This window comes from Thamnophis sirtalis, unplaced genomic scaffold, assembly GCF_051295495.1.
Source record: "Thamnophis sirtalis isolate CommonGarterSnake01/CBP01778 unplaced genomic scaffold, rThaSir2_p1.2 scaffold_13, whole genome shotgun sequence".
In the NCBI taxonomy this organism is placed as follows: Eukaryota; Metazoa; Chordata; class Lepidosauria; order Squamata; family Natricidae; genus Thamnophis; species Thamnophis sirtalis.
The window spans coordinates 1,223,592-1,237,203 of NW_028261393.1; the positions used below are offsets into that span (position 1 = coordinate 1,223,592).

At 49.2% G+C, this 13,612-nt stretch overlaps 1 protein-coding gene across 2 annotated transcripts; it reads left to right on the plus strand.

Moving 5' to 3' along the window:
- Positions 1 to 1,635: 1,635 nt before the first annotated feature.
- LOC106554722 (ras-related protein ORAB-1) lies at positions 1,636 to 11,067 on the plus strand. 2 transcript variants are annotated; one of them, XM_087727293.1, is made up of 7 exons: positions 1,636 to 1,944; positions 4,151 to 4,273; positions 5,253 to 5,325; positions 6,247 to 6,342; positions 7,375 to 7,470; positions 8,491 to 8,622; positions 9,490 to 11,067. In XM_087727293.1, exons 2-7 carry the CDS (start codon positions 4,251 to 4,253, stop codon positions 9,706 to 9,708), a joined length of 639 nt encoding a protein of 212 aa, XP_087583419.1. In that variant the 5' UTR covers positions 1,636 to 1,944; positions 4,151 to 4,250; the 3' UTR covers positions 9,709 to 11,067. The 2 variants fall into 2 exon arrangements, with proteins under 2 accessions (XP_087583419.1, XP_087583420.1); XM_087727294.1 differs by having other exon boundaries at positions 1,636 to 1,828.
- Positions 11,068 to 13,612: the final 2,545 nt, after the last annotated feature.

Sequence of the window (13,612 nt, forward strand, 5' to 3'; positions counted from 1 at the left end):
TCTCTCCTCTTTCTCTCATCTCTCTTTTTCTCTCCTCTATTTTTCTCTCTCTTTCTCCCTTTCTCTTTCTCTCTTCTTTCTCTTTTTCTCTCCTCTCTCCTCTATTTTTCTCTCTCTTTCACCCTTTCTCTTTATCTCTTCTTTCTCTTTTTCTCCCCTCTGTCTTTCTCTCATCTCCCTCTCTCTTCTTTCCTCTCTCCTCTATTTTTTTCTCTCTCTCTTTTCCCTTTCTCTCTTTTTTTCTCTCTCTCTCTGTGAATGTACAGACAGGGCCAAACAACCATGGAGGAAGCTGTAGGAAACTTTTATGCTGCCAGGAAAATCCGCCCATCGGCTCTTAGCAGCCCTGGCATACACCACATTTGAGATGGGGGGGGGGAGGGCTGGCAGAGGCTGAGCTGCCAACTGCCCAAGTTACTCCCAGCCAAGAATTTGCAAGTGGGGGTTAGGATGGGGTGGAGATTTCCCCCGAATTTCTTTCAGGAAGGAGAAGAGGGCCAAGGCCCCCAGCCCTGCCCAGCTGCAAAATACCAAAGGAAACTGACTTGGCTATTGGCTTATTGCACAGCAGTCAAAAAGGGATTTATTTTATTCATTAGATGGGTAGATTGTTTTCATAAATAACTCATGGGGGTGAATGTCCATATTTTCCCACAACAACCCTGTGAGGTGGGTTGAACCGAGAGGAGAGATTGGCCCAAAGTCACCCAGCCGGCTTTCGTGCCTAAGGCGGGACTAGAATTCACCATCTCCTGGTTTGCACCCCAGCATCTTAAACCCCCCCCCCCAAACCACCTGGACTTGCTGTCTCTTACCTCCAAAAAACAACCCTGTAAGGTGGGCTGGGCTATGTCTCCCCCCCCCCAGACAGCTTTTCATTGCTCTGGGGTGGGGAAGGGTGGAATGGACCCCCAGCCCCCTCTAGGCCAGCCCACCCCTTAGCCCCCAGCTAAGTGAAGGACACACCCTGCGAGTTTGGCCCTTGCCCATTGTACCAGCCCTCCCCCCCCTGCACAGAAGGCGTTTTTGCAACACCTGAAGCCCCTTTTCAGGGGGAGGGGGTCGCCCCACCTCTCTCCCCCTCCCTCCTCAGCAGGGGCAAGGACCCTGCACAGGGGAGATGATTCGGAATCTAGAATAGAATAGAGCCGGGAAGGAACTTCTGGAGGTCATCTAGGCCGGCCCCCTGCTCAAGCAGGAGACCCTACCCCATTTCAGGAAAGCTGCTCTTCTTCAAAGCCTCCAGTGATGGAGCCCCCCAACAACTTCTGGGGGCAAACCGGTGAATTGTCCTCAATGCAAAGCAATCTCCTTTGCAGACCCCCCACCCCCCACCCGGGTAAGCACCAGTCCAGAGGATGGGCAAGCTCCCCCCCCCATCCGCCCACCGCCCCTTCCCGGTTCCTGGATGCGTCTCCCCGCGCCTGCCTGCCCACCCCATCACCCCACCGCTGCCCCTCCCAGGAGACGCCCCCTCCCCAGCTGCGCGATGCATAGCGCTGACCAGCTGATGCTCACCCCCCCCCACTGCAGGCCGGCTCTGCATGGTCTCATGACGTCATTCCCGGGTCTGGCCAATGGCCGCACGCCCAGCTGGAGCCCCCCCACCGCTCCCCCCCCACCGCTGCAGGACAGCCGGGCCGGGGACGGAGCGCGCCAGCTGCTGCCGCCGCCGCTGCTTTAGGGGCGGGGGTCGCCAGGGGCTCTTTGTCTCCATTGCGGAGCCGCCGCCGTCACGTTGCATCGGGGACTGGCCGGGGGTCCCCTCCGGCATGGCCGGCCTGAGCAGCAGCAGCAGCCCCCCAGGAAGGAGCCCCCCACCCGGCAGGTAGGGTAGCCCCCCACTCCCGGCTTGTCCGGCGGAGCCGAGCATCCTCCGCGGACCTCCGCCTTTGCGGAGCGCATCTCTGGCCCCGCTCCAGAAAAGGAGAAAAAAAACACCAGGTAAGGCTGCCTTTGCCAGCTTCCCTTCGGGCGACCCCAGACCCAATAGAAAGGGGGAGTCAAACTGAGCTGGGTCTTTCCAAGGGGGGGGGATCGTTGGGCTGCAGGAGGATGGAAGGATGGATGGATGGGGAGGGGGAATCAGCAGGGAGGGCCCCAAATCTTGTTTTTTCCTGAACCCCAAAGCCTTGGCTGGGGTGGGGGTGGGACCCTGCTCGTTTTAGAGAGGAGGGTCTTTATTGGTGGAGATGTGGGGTGTGGATTGACCCCCCCCCCAGGCCTTGCAACAAGGCCCAGAATTTAGGCCCAGAACAGCCTCCCCCCCCCCCTTGATAAATTTGCATCTCCCAAGGTTTGGGTGGGGGAACCCCAGAATGGAAAATGGGTGGGTTAAATCAATCTATGGGGCTGCTCACTTTAATGTGGGTGGGGGGGATTCCTCTTGGGTGTGTCCCAGTGGTGGGTTTCAAAAAAAATTTGGACCCTCTTCTGTAGGTGTGGCCTGCTTTCCGGGTCCACTGGTGGAACCTCTTCTAACCGGTTCGGTAGATTTGACGAACCGGTTCTCCCGAATAGGTGCGAACTGGTAGGAACCCCCCTCTGGTCTGTCCCAAGGAAATTCAAAGAGACACCATGCATTTGAGGCTAGTTGGAACTCTGGTGTCCTAACCGGAATTCAAAAACAAGGATGTGTAACGTTCCCGTGGTTCGCCCATGAGGCCAATGTGGAGAAAAGACACGGACACGATCTTTCTCGGGATGGAGCGACGACCCAGATTGGGGGTCTGGTAGCCCCTTTTATTGAGATAGGACAAAGGCAGGAGGAGCAATCAGCATGTGATTAACAACAGCCTGTAAAAGTACAATTTCTAATCTACTGCTCAGGGAAGTTCTGTCTATATATGGTCAAATCCTGGGCGTCATTGGTAGGGCACATCTCAGGATGTTATGTTATGCACTATCAGGATGTTATGGAGTTTTAGGAGTTTGTTTTCTCCTGTGTAGTTCAGCGTGGCTCTGCGTGCCCTGGTATGAACTAGGCCATGGGGGACACACACCTACACAAGGAACTATATTACAACAAGGATGCAGAATAACAAGCGTTGGAAGGGACCTTGGAGGTCATCTAGTCCAACCCCAGACCAACCTGTGGACTTTCAATTCCCAGAATTCCCCAGCCAGTTGTCTCTCTTGAAACCCTTGGGGATTAAATTCCATGAAATGTTTTTTTTTTAAGTGGGTGGTGGGTGGTGGTATGAAAAGAGCCCAGTTACCGCAACAGCCAATCCTGAGATTATATCAAGTAACTATCAAGAGAGTTCCTGGACATGTGCAGAGTGCTTCCCTCTCTCACTACAGTCCCTCTTTGGATGGGCTTACAAAACTTGGCCAAAGGTCCAAATTTTTGCATTTATAAATCGGTGAGACTGGGTGGAAATAGGCTGCAGTTCTGGAGGCCAATTAAAAATAAAGAATGGAGCGCAAACCCCAAGGGGATTTCTTGATGCTTTTTTCTTAGCTAGAAGCTCCCAATTTGGGGGGGGGGGGTGGAGGAGAAAAGGAAGACAGAACTGGGCCTGAATCAGAAATTAAAAACAGCAATAAAAAGAAACGAAAAATGTGTGCATGTTGGCTGGGGAATTCTGGGAGTTGAAGTCCACCAGTCTTAAAAAGTTGGAAATCCCTGGTCTAGTCTAACGAAGAGAAAGTCTAGGGGGGGACATGATATTTGAGGGGCTGCCCTAAAGAAGAGGGGGATCCGCCTCTTCTCCAGAGCCCCTGAGGGCAGGACAAAGAAGCAATGGATGGAAACTAATCAAGGAGAGAAGCAACTGAGGAGAAATTTCCTGAGAGTGAGAACAATTAATTGTCTTCAGAAGTTACGGATGCTCCATCACTGGAGTTTTTTCAAGAAGAGACTGGGCAGCCATTGGTTTGAACTAGAGTCACCTGCTTAATCAGAGGGTCAGACTACAAGACCTCCAAGGCCCCCTCCCAACAGCGTTATCCTGGATTTGATTTTAAATTTTGATTTGATTTGATTACATTTATATGCCGCCCTTTTCCCCAAGGGGGACTCAAAATGCTTTCCATTCAGCATTACTTCCCGGTGGTGCTGTGGCGTAGGTACCCCCATGCTTCAAATACTTTATTTATTTATTTTTAATTTAAAAGTTACCGATATAAAAATCTTGCACCCACGCAGACTTACCTGCCCCAGAGAGAGATAAGAAGCCGACGCCCCTTCCTTGGCAAGCTCAAAACGGGGTGGGAAGGCTGGACTTTGGGAAGGAATCGTGGTGACCATGTCAACCATCAGCCCAGAATAGTAAGTATTCTGCAACCGAGAAGGATCCGGGATGCCAGGAGGGGCTTTACCTGCATCCCCGCTAAGCTCAGGATGATGGGAAAGGAGTCCCACCTGGGAGATGGGCAAGGCAATTGAATGAAGTAGGCCAGTGGTTCCCAAAGTTGGCAACTTTAAGACTTGTGGACTTCAACTCCCAGAATTCTCCAGCCAGCTCTGCAGAGCTGGCTGGAGAATTCTGGGAGTTGAAGTCCACAAGTCTTAAAGTTGCCAACTTTGGGAACCACTGAAAGTAAATAATAAATAAGGCCTTACAGGTACCCTCCACGCACTTGAGCTCAAAATGCCTGTTGCTCAGAGAGTTGTTCAGTGAGTTTTGCCCCATTTTGGGACCTTGCTTGCCATGGTTGTTAAGTGAATCACGGTTGTTAAATGAATCTGAGTTCCCCGTTGACTTTGCTTGCGCAAAAGTCAGAAAAAGTGGATCATGTGACACACACACACACCCCCGCGCGACTGTCATAAATACGAGCTTCTTACCAAGCGTCTGAATTTTGGTCACATGACCATGGGGATGCTGAAGCGGTCACTAAACGGACAGCCATAAGTCCAGGGCTACCTGTATTTCTAGGGTACCCCTCTCATTTGGCCATTTCCAACCGGACCCTGGATTTTGGGCTGCAACAGATGAGACAGTCGCAAAAATTTTTTAAACCCCCTCAAATTATAAAGGCAGGGCTCTTTGCAATACAGGTGGTCCTCGACGTACGACCACAGTCTATCCGCTAAGGAAGGGGGTTGATCTTACAACTCTTTTAGCCACGGGTCATTAAGTGAGCCTGGCTTTGACTCGAAGGCCGCAGACATTGCAACCGCCATAAATGCAGATGCCCGCGTTCTGCTAGTAAAACAAATGGTCATAAGTCGAGGACTCCGCCTTCCACACGTTGAAAACGCTGAGCCTTTCTTGTCTCTTTTTTTTTTGCTTCCTCCGCGACAGCGATTATTTATTTAAGTTGCTGCTCATCGGAGATTCCGGAGTGGGGAAATCCTGCCTCCTCCTACGATTTGCGGTAAGAGGGGGGGGGGTTGGGGTGGTGGTGGTGGAAACTGTTTGGGGGAGGGGGAGTCAGGATTCGAACTCAGGGCCTCGTTTTCAGGGCCGAGGTTGAGTTTGGGTCTAGAGGAGGAAAAGTCTTCTGAGAAAATGCTCAGGGGTCTTAAAGTCGGACTTGATGCAGATTCAGGCTGCCTGTCCATCAAATCTCTCCCGGGGGGGGGGGGGGGGGTCAGATAAAACAATCCAGAGCAGTGTTTCTCAACCTTGTCAACTTGAAGATGTCTGGACTTCAACTCCCAGAATTCCCCAGCAGTGGTTAGGACAGTGTTTCTCAACCTTGTCAACTTGAAGATGTCTGGACTTCAACTCCCAGAATTCCCCAGCAGTGGTTAGGACAGTGTTTCTCAACCTTGTCAACTTGAAGATGTCTGGACTTCAACTCCCAGAATTCCCCAGCCAGCATTCGCTGGCTGGGGAATTCTGGGAGTTGAAGTCCGGACATCTTCAAGTTGACAAGGTTGAGAAACACTGATCCAGAGGATGTCCCCTTTGAGAACCATCCCTCACCTCCAACCAAATCTCAGATGCTCAAGAAGCAACTGGGCTTTTGCCTTGATCCAAGAAGCTTCTTCAGGTTCTGAACTTCATGAACGGAAGAAGTTCACGGGGATAAGAAGTGAAACATCTTCGAGGAAAAAAACCAAGAAAGTCCAGTTGCATTTTTTGGGGGGAAAAAATATACTTTTGGGACACCCATGATCTGGAGGGTTGAGAATTCCCCATTCACGCTCCTCGTACCAGTTTCTAAGAGGGGGTTTCAAGGGCTCCCCGATTTCAAGAACTTATGGAGCCCACCAACCCTCTCAAGCCTTGGTAGAGTTCTTAGAAGAACATCTACGCTTTTAGACGCCCGATGGTCCTTTTCCTTCCCCAGGATGACACCTACACGGACAGCTACATTAGCACCATCGGAGTGGACTTCAAAATCCGGACCATCGAGCTGGAAGGAAGGACCATCAAGTTGCAAATTGTGAGTATCTCTAGGGGGGTTAGAAGAGAGGTTGAGAAGCAGGTCTTCTGCTGTCCTGGTTCCCCCCAACCTTCTTGAGAGGCCTGGTGTAACTTCTGCATAACTAGGCAGAGAACAGAACTAGAGTTGGTTCTTCTTGCCCTTCACTTGGAAAACTGTAGTTCTTACTCAGGAGTTACTCCTGGGATGGAAAACCAATTAATCAAGATGGCTGTTATATTATGTGATTGTTGTTGAAATTTCACATGTGAAAATTCGGCACTTTATCAATGCGTAGGAATTCTATAAAATGCCCAAAATAAGACTTTGGAATATTTACTACTTCATGCATTTCCAAGGCAAGGTGGCGCAGTGGTTAAATGCAGCACTGCAGGCTACTGCTAGATCAGCAGTTCAGCGGTTCAAATCTCACCGGCTCAGGGTTGACTCAGCCTTCCATCCTTCCGAGGTGGGTAAAATGAGGACCCAGATTGTTGGGGGCAATATGCTGACTCTCTGTAAACCGCTTAGAGAGGGCTGAAAGGCCTATGAAGCGGTATATAAGTCTACTGCTATTGCTATAAGGCATCCTACGCCAAGGCCAAAAATGTATAAAATACTCCTGCTAGAAGCCCATTCTAAACATTCCTTGTTGCAACAAAAGAATGGTGAATATTGGTCTTTTTCTCCTGTTTTTTCCCCCCCGTCTTTCTTAGCCTTCTACTTTATTTTTCATTTCTTGTTACATTTTCCTATAGGTCTTGGGACACTGGGGTGGGGGGGTCGCTGGAGGGAGAGGGCTGGTTTATCATTTGATATGTACTTGTTCGCGCCTTCCTGGCTCAGATCTTGCTTTACGTTCGCTGCTATCTTTTCATAAACACTAAAAGTATTTCAGTTCCATGAACAATGGAGTTGGGAGTATTCTCTCTCGGTTATTGATGGAGGCATGGCTGACACTTGCAGATGGGACCTGGGGGTCTCCTTTGCCAAGGGAGCTTCCCCCAGTTCGATTCCACTGCCCAGAATCCCTCACCTTTCTTTTCTCTGCAGTGGGACACGGCTGGCCAAGAGCGCTTCCGAACCATCACCTCCAGCTACTACCGAGGCGCGCACGGCATCATCATTGTCTACGATGTGACGGACCAGGTAAGGCTGGTGGTTCTCCGTGGCAGGAAGAGGAGAAGCATTGTTAGGTTGCCTCCATCCATGGGGTCTCCTGCTCGAACAGGGGTGGGTGGGTGCTGAGCTAGAACGGGGGACTCCCAACTTGACAACTTTTAAGACTTGTGGACTTCAACTCCCAGAATTCGGGCTGAGGAATTGTGGGAGTTGAAGTCCACAAGTCTTAAAAGTTGCCATATTTTCTCAGCTTCTACAAGCACAGTTAATCCTTGACATACGGCCACAGCCGAGCCCAACATTTCTATTGTTAGGTGAGACAGTTGTTAAGCGAGTTTTGCCCCATTTTGAAACCTTGCTTGTCAGTTGTCACAGATATTAAATCACCATAGTTCTTAAGTTAGTAACACAATTGTAAAATGAATGTGACTTCTCCATTTACATATGTATAGCGCGCGTGTGTGTGTGTATATGTATGATGTATGTGTTTGTATGCGTATCTATCTATATCTACCCATGCATCCATCAGTATATCATTATCTATCACTATCTATATCTATCTATCCATCCATCCATCCATTCATATCTCTGTCCGTCCGTCTGTCCATCCGTCCATCCATATCTCTGTCCGTCCGTCCATCCATCCATATCTCTGTCCATCCGTCCGTCCATCCATCCATCCATATCTCTGTCCGTCCATCCATATCTCTGTCCGTCTGTCCATCCATCCATATCTCTGTCCGTCCGTCCATCCATCCATCCATATCTCTGTCCGTCCGTCCGTCCATCCGTCCATCCATCCATCCATATCTCCGTCCGTCCGTCCGTCCATCCATCCATATCTCTGTCCGTCCGTCCATCCATCCATCCATCCATCCATATCTCTGTCCGTCCATCCGTCCATCCATCCACCCACCCACCCACACAAACGCACACACACACAACTTCTGTCTAAGGACAAAACGGGCATCTGGATTAGGTGCCAATGAAGCGATAACTGCAAATGCAGGTTATTTTATTTATGGCCTCCCTTCCTCCTGCTTCTAGGATTCGTTCAACAACATGCACCTTTGGCTGGAGGAAATTACTCGCTACGCCAGCGAGAATGTCAACAAGCTGATTGTAGGGAACAAGAGTGATCTTTCCAGCAAGAAAGCCGTGGATTACACAACCGCCAAGGTGCGTTTGGGGGAAGGGAGGGAGGGAGGGGGGAGGGTGGGCCACACCCCAGGTTTTGATCCACCAGCGTTGCGGTGAAAGAGACCCCGATGTGGTTGAAGGGAACTGCCAAACTACGACCCTGCCCAAGCACAACTCCCAGTAGTAAGTCAGGGGCAAGGCATTGGTGTTACCTGAAGTCTCAAGTCCCCCATCTTTACACCAAGTAAAAATGTAAACATCCTGACCCAATGAACAGATTTTATATCAGATGCATGCAAAGATTACAGGTCTATACCAGGAGACCGTGAGTTCTAGTCCTGCTGTAGCCATGAAAGAGCCGAGGTGGTGCAGTGGTTAGGGTGCAGTACTGCAGGCCACTTCAGCTGACTGTTATCTGCAGTTCGGCGGTTCAAATCTCACCGGCTCAGGGTTGACTCAGCCTTCCGTCCTTCCGAGGTGGGTGAAATGAGGACCCAGATTGTTGTTGGGGGCAATATGCTGACTCTGTAAACCGCTTAGAGAGGGCTGAAAGCCCTATGAAGTGGTATATAAGTCTAACTGCTATTGCTAACTGCTATGAAAGGCCGCTGGGTGACTTTGGCCCAAACACGGGGAAATGGTGAATTCTAGTCCCTTACGACAGTCTCTATCTCAGCCCAACCCACTTCACAGGGTTGTTGTTATGGGGCACAGAGGAGGAGGAAGGAATGTTGGATAGGTTTGAGTTATTTTAAAAATAAAAAAAAACTGGATATAAACAAAAAAATAGCTAGCTCTGGGGGAGACCCGTCAAGCTTTGGTAGCCGAGCAACCGGTCATTCAGTGAGGCCTATCCATTAAGCGAGGATCGTACCCACGTTCTTACTCTGCCCTCTCCGGATGCAGGAATACGCCGACTCGCTAGCCGTGCCCTTCCTGGAGACCAGCGCCAAGAACGCCACCAACGTCGAGCAGGCTTTCTTGACCATGGCGGCCGAGATCAAGAACAGGGTCAGCAGCGGCCCGACGCAGGACAGCCACAAATCGGCCGTCCACATCCAGAGTGGCCCGTTACGGCAAGACGGCGTGGGGGCCGGCGAAGACGTGGGCAGAGGATGCTGCTAAGAGGCCGCCGTCCCTGGAGGGCAGAGTTTGGGGGGGGGTGTGCCTGGGAAGGGGGCCATGCCAGCCCTGGGAAGACCCCCCCCCCGCCTCCACCTCGCCTGCAGACTCGGAATCTCAAAATGGAGCATCTGAACGTAACATGACTTTCGGCGCCGGCTTCATTCCACTTTTCTGGACCTTTGTCCAGAGGGCTGACCACTGTCCTGTCCAGCCGTGGTCACCTTGCCCTCCAGAAAGCAGCCAAGTTGGAGCACACATTCGGAAGACCCTCACAGTCCCTCCTCCCTACAACACAGGTTTCCTGCTTCAGCAGGGGGTTGGACTAGAAGACCTCCAAGGTCCCTCTCAACTCCGTTATTCTGTTATACATACCGCATGCCCTCCGTTACATTTCGCGTTGGGGGATCGCAGCCCACTCCTCTTGTTTCTTTCAATACCGCCCCCCGCACCCTTATTTCCATGGTTGAAGACCCTTAGGGGACCCCCGAAATGATAGTCACCCCTCTTCTCTCCACCCCCTTTCCTGGGGGGGGCAGTTTTCTCCTCACTTGGGGGGACAGAAATCATATGGCAAATATTTCTCGATAGTTTTAACAGCCGTGATCCCCTAACTTGGGAATGTTTTGAATTTGCTCTCCCCTCCACTCCTTTTCCATCATTTGCCAGCTTCCCTAGGATTTAAGATTCCCTAAGGGGAAAAAAGCTAAGGTTTTGAATTAAAAAATGGTAGGAATGCATGGTTCTACTTAACATACACCAGTATTTTTTTCAAGCTAGGCCATTTCCAGATGTGTGGACTTCAACTCCCAGAATTCCCCAGCCAGCCTGGCTGGGGAATTCTGGGAATTGAAGTTCACACATCTGGAAATGGCCTAGCTTGATTTTTCTAGTGTAAATTTGCCCCAAAACTGAAGCGCCCCCAAATTTATGGAAAGAATATCGATTCAGAAAACCACAGAATTCCCACAAACCTTTTCTTGGTAATAAAAGTCCTAAACTCAGCAAGATAAATACTAGCCAGGGGGGGAAAAAAACAGATATTAAATCCCTGTTCAGCAGATCTACAAACCTCAGATTCCCACCGCTTTTGAATACTAACATAGCCTTTGTTTTTAAACCTACAAACCCCTTTTCCTGGGTATTTTTATCCGTGCATCACAAGGGTGCAAAGAAAGTCATTTTAGTCATATTTAGGTTTTTATTTCCAGCTCACTGGCCCTGTTTTTTTCCTGCCTCCAAGAAATCATAGGACTGAATGAGTCAGAGAGTTTTAACTTCTCCCCAGCAGAGTGACTTCATGGCTTGTTTAACCTCCTTGTTTTAAAGAGAGAGAAAAATAATACATCTTTTTAAAGTCCAGGCGCTGGTCTGAATCGTACCTTAACAGAGCGACACACTAAGCCCTAAACAACAAACCAAGGTTACAGATGAAAGGCCAACTTTAAGAGAAAGCACAATTGCATGGTTTGTAACTACTCGAGTTAAGGGGGGTTTGCGAATCCATCAGCCAGCAGTTCAGGCAAGTTGGTTGTTCGGAGGATGAAGGTGGTGTAAGCAGGTAGGGAAAGAGCCGCACGCGTGTTCTGCTCGTCACATGGAAGAAGTTTTGTGAGAGCTGCAAATCTGTACACGCAAAATGTTTCTCTTTCATTCAGGTCCTTAAGATTTGGGATCCGTATTCCACTAATCTGCCCACAAAGCTGAATTGTTGGAAAGATTTATTGCTCCTGTGTGAACTTTTTTTAAGTTTTTCATCCCAAATGTTGTTGTGCTGCATTTAATGAAGACGTGAAGTCAGGTTTCAAGAGGTGTGGACTTCCAACTCCCAGAATTCCCCAGCTGGTGTGCTATTTAAGATGTGTGGACCCAGCAATTCTCCACTGGGGAATTCTGGGAGTTGAAGTCCATCCCTTCTTAACGTGGCCAAGGTTGGAAAAATTCTGCTTTACGTGGTTTCAAACACAGTTTTTAAGATTTGCTCAAGCAACTGCGGTCTGTAGCATCCTTTAAGAATAGGGGATTCTTTCGAAGGGAGGAGCAATACAGACCTTGCTAGAGAAGATCTCCCCAAGGCTTAAGAAATCTGTGCCTTCTGTTGAGAAGCGACAGTGGATCCCAGAGAGATCCTGGCAGGTAAGGAAGTCCCGCTGGAACCACGTGTAATCTGCCCACTTTACCTTCCGCCGCACAAGAGCCATTTTGCATCCAATAATGCAGCTGGTGCACAGGCCAATTGGGGGGCTGTGCTGGCAGACCCCATTTGCATGACGTCTGATCTAACTGCCCCCTTTTTAGATCCGCTATGATTTTTTAGACCCACCAAATCTCATGTCCTCCCAGCCCTTTAAAAACCCTTGTAGTAACCAATGTTGTTGCCCTTGGCCCCTTAACCATGTTGTATGTGTTCAATAAACCCATTTCTCCCCCCACGCCTGGCTCTCTATAGGTCAGTAAGGGAGAAATCCGGGGGTCTCCCCTGGGTCTGCAGAAGTGGGGCTGGCTGGGAGGGTGGGGATGCCTGGGGGGGGGGGGTGCTGGATCCTGATTTAAGGTCATTCAACCCCAAGGCCTCTCCTCTGGGTCTCCTGCAGCAATGCAGATGCTCCTGGTTTGCCTGTCATCTTCCCATCAATGCTGGCTACTCCAACATCCCCAGTAGAGCCCTATCCACCCATTTATCCATCTAATGATCATCTATCTTATCCATCATCTTTCATCATTTTGTATCTACCTATCATGTATTATCGAATAAATCCTTCTATCCAATCATTCATCCATCCACCCATCCGCATCTAGCATTATTCTATATCCATCCATCCATCCTCTACCTAGATCTACCTACCCACCTACCTACCTATTATATCCATCCATCCATCCATCATATCCATCAATTTATCATCTATCCATCCATCCATCCATCCATCATATCCATCCATTTATCATCTATCATATCCATCCATCCATCCATCCATCATATCCATCCATTTATCATCCATCCATCCATCCATCCATCCATCCATCCATCCATCCATCCATCCATCCATCCATCCATCCATCCAATCTATCATCTATCTATCGATCGATCGATCTATCTATCATCATCTATCTATCTATCATCTATCTATCATCTATCTATCATCTATCTATCTATCTATCTATCTATCTATCTATCTATCTATCTATCTATCTATCTATCTATCTATCTATCTATCTATCTATCTATCATATCCATCCATTTATCACCCACCCATCCATCCATCCATCCATCCATCCATCCATCATCTATTTATCATCTATCATATTTATATATATTTATCATCTACCCATCCATCCATCCATCATCTATTTATTATTCATCCATCCATCCATCCATCCGTCTATCATCTATTTTCTATTCTTTTATATCTATATCTAATCTTCTCTTTTCTCTCTTCTCTACCTATCCATGCATCATGTCTTCTCTCTCTTCCATCCATCCACTTATCATCTCTCTTCACTATCTCTTATCCATCCATCCATCCATTTTTATACAGCTCGCCCACCACACACAGCACCATTATAATGTGAAAAGTGGAGTCCCCAGCTGAAATCCTAACCCAATCGCTCGTCTTGGGGTTCCTGCCCCTCCGATTTCTTGCTTTTTAACTTCCTGAAGCTGAATGCTTCCACCAAGCAGCTTGGCTCTTCCTCTTGAATTCCCATCATTCTGCTCCCCATTTACGTGTTACTCCCCCCCACCCCTGGATTGGCCCTAATTCCAGACCCCCACGCTTCTCAGGATACCCCAACGTCCACTAGGGGGGAAGGTGTTGAACGTATCCACACCTGCGTGCTAAGCCCAGTTTGCTTAATTACGGTTTATTGAAAGAAACACAACCGAGAGGGTCTCGCCAAGCCAAACAAA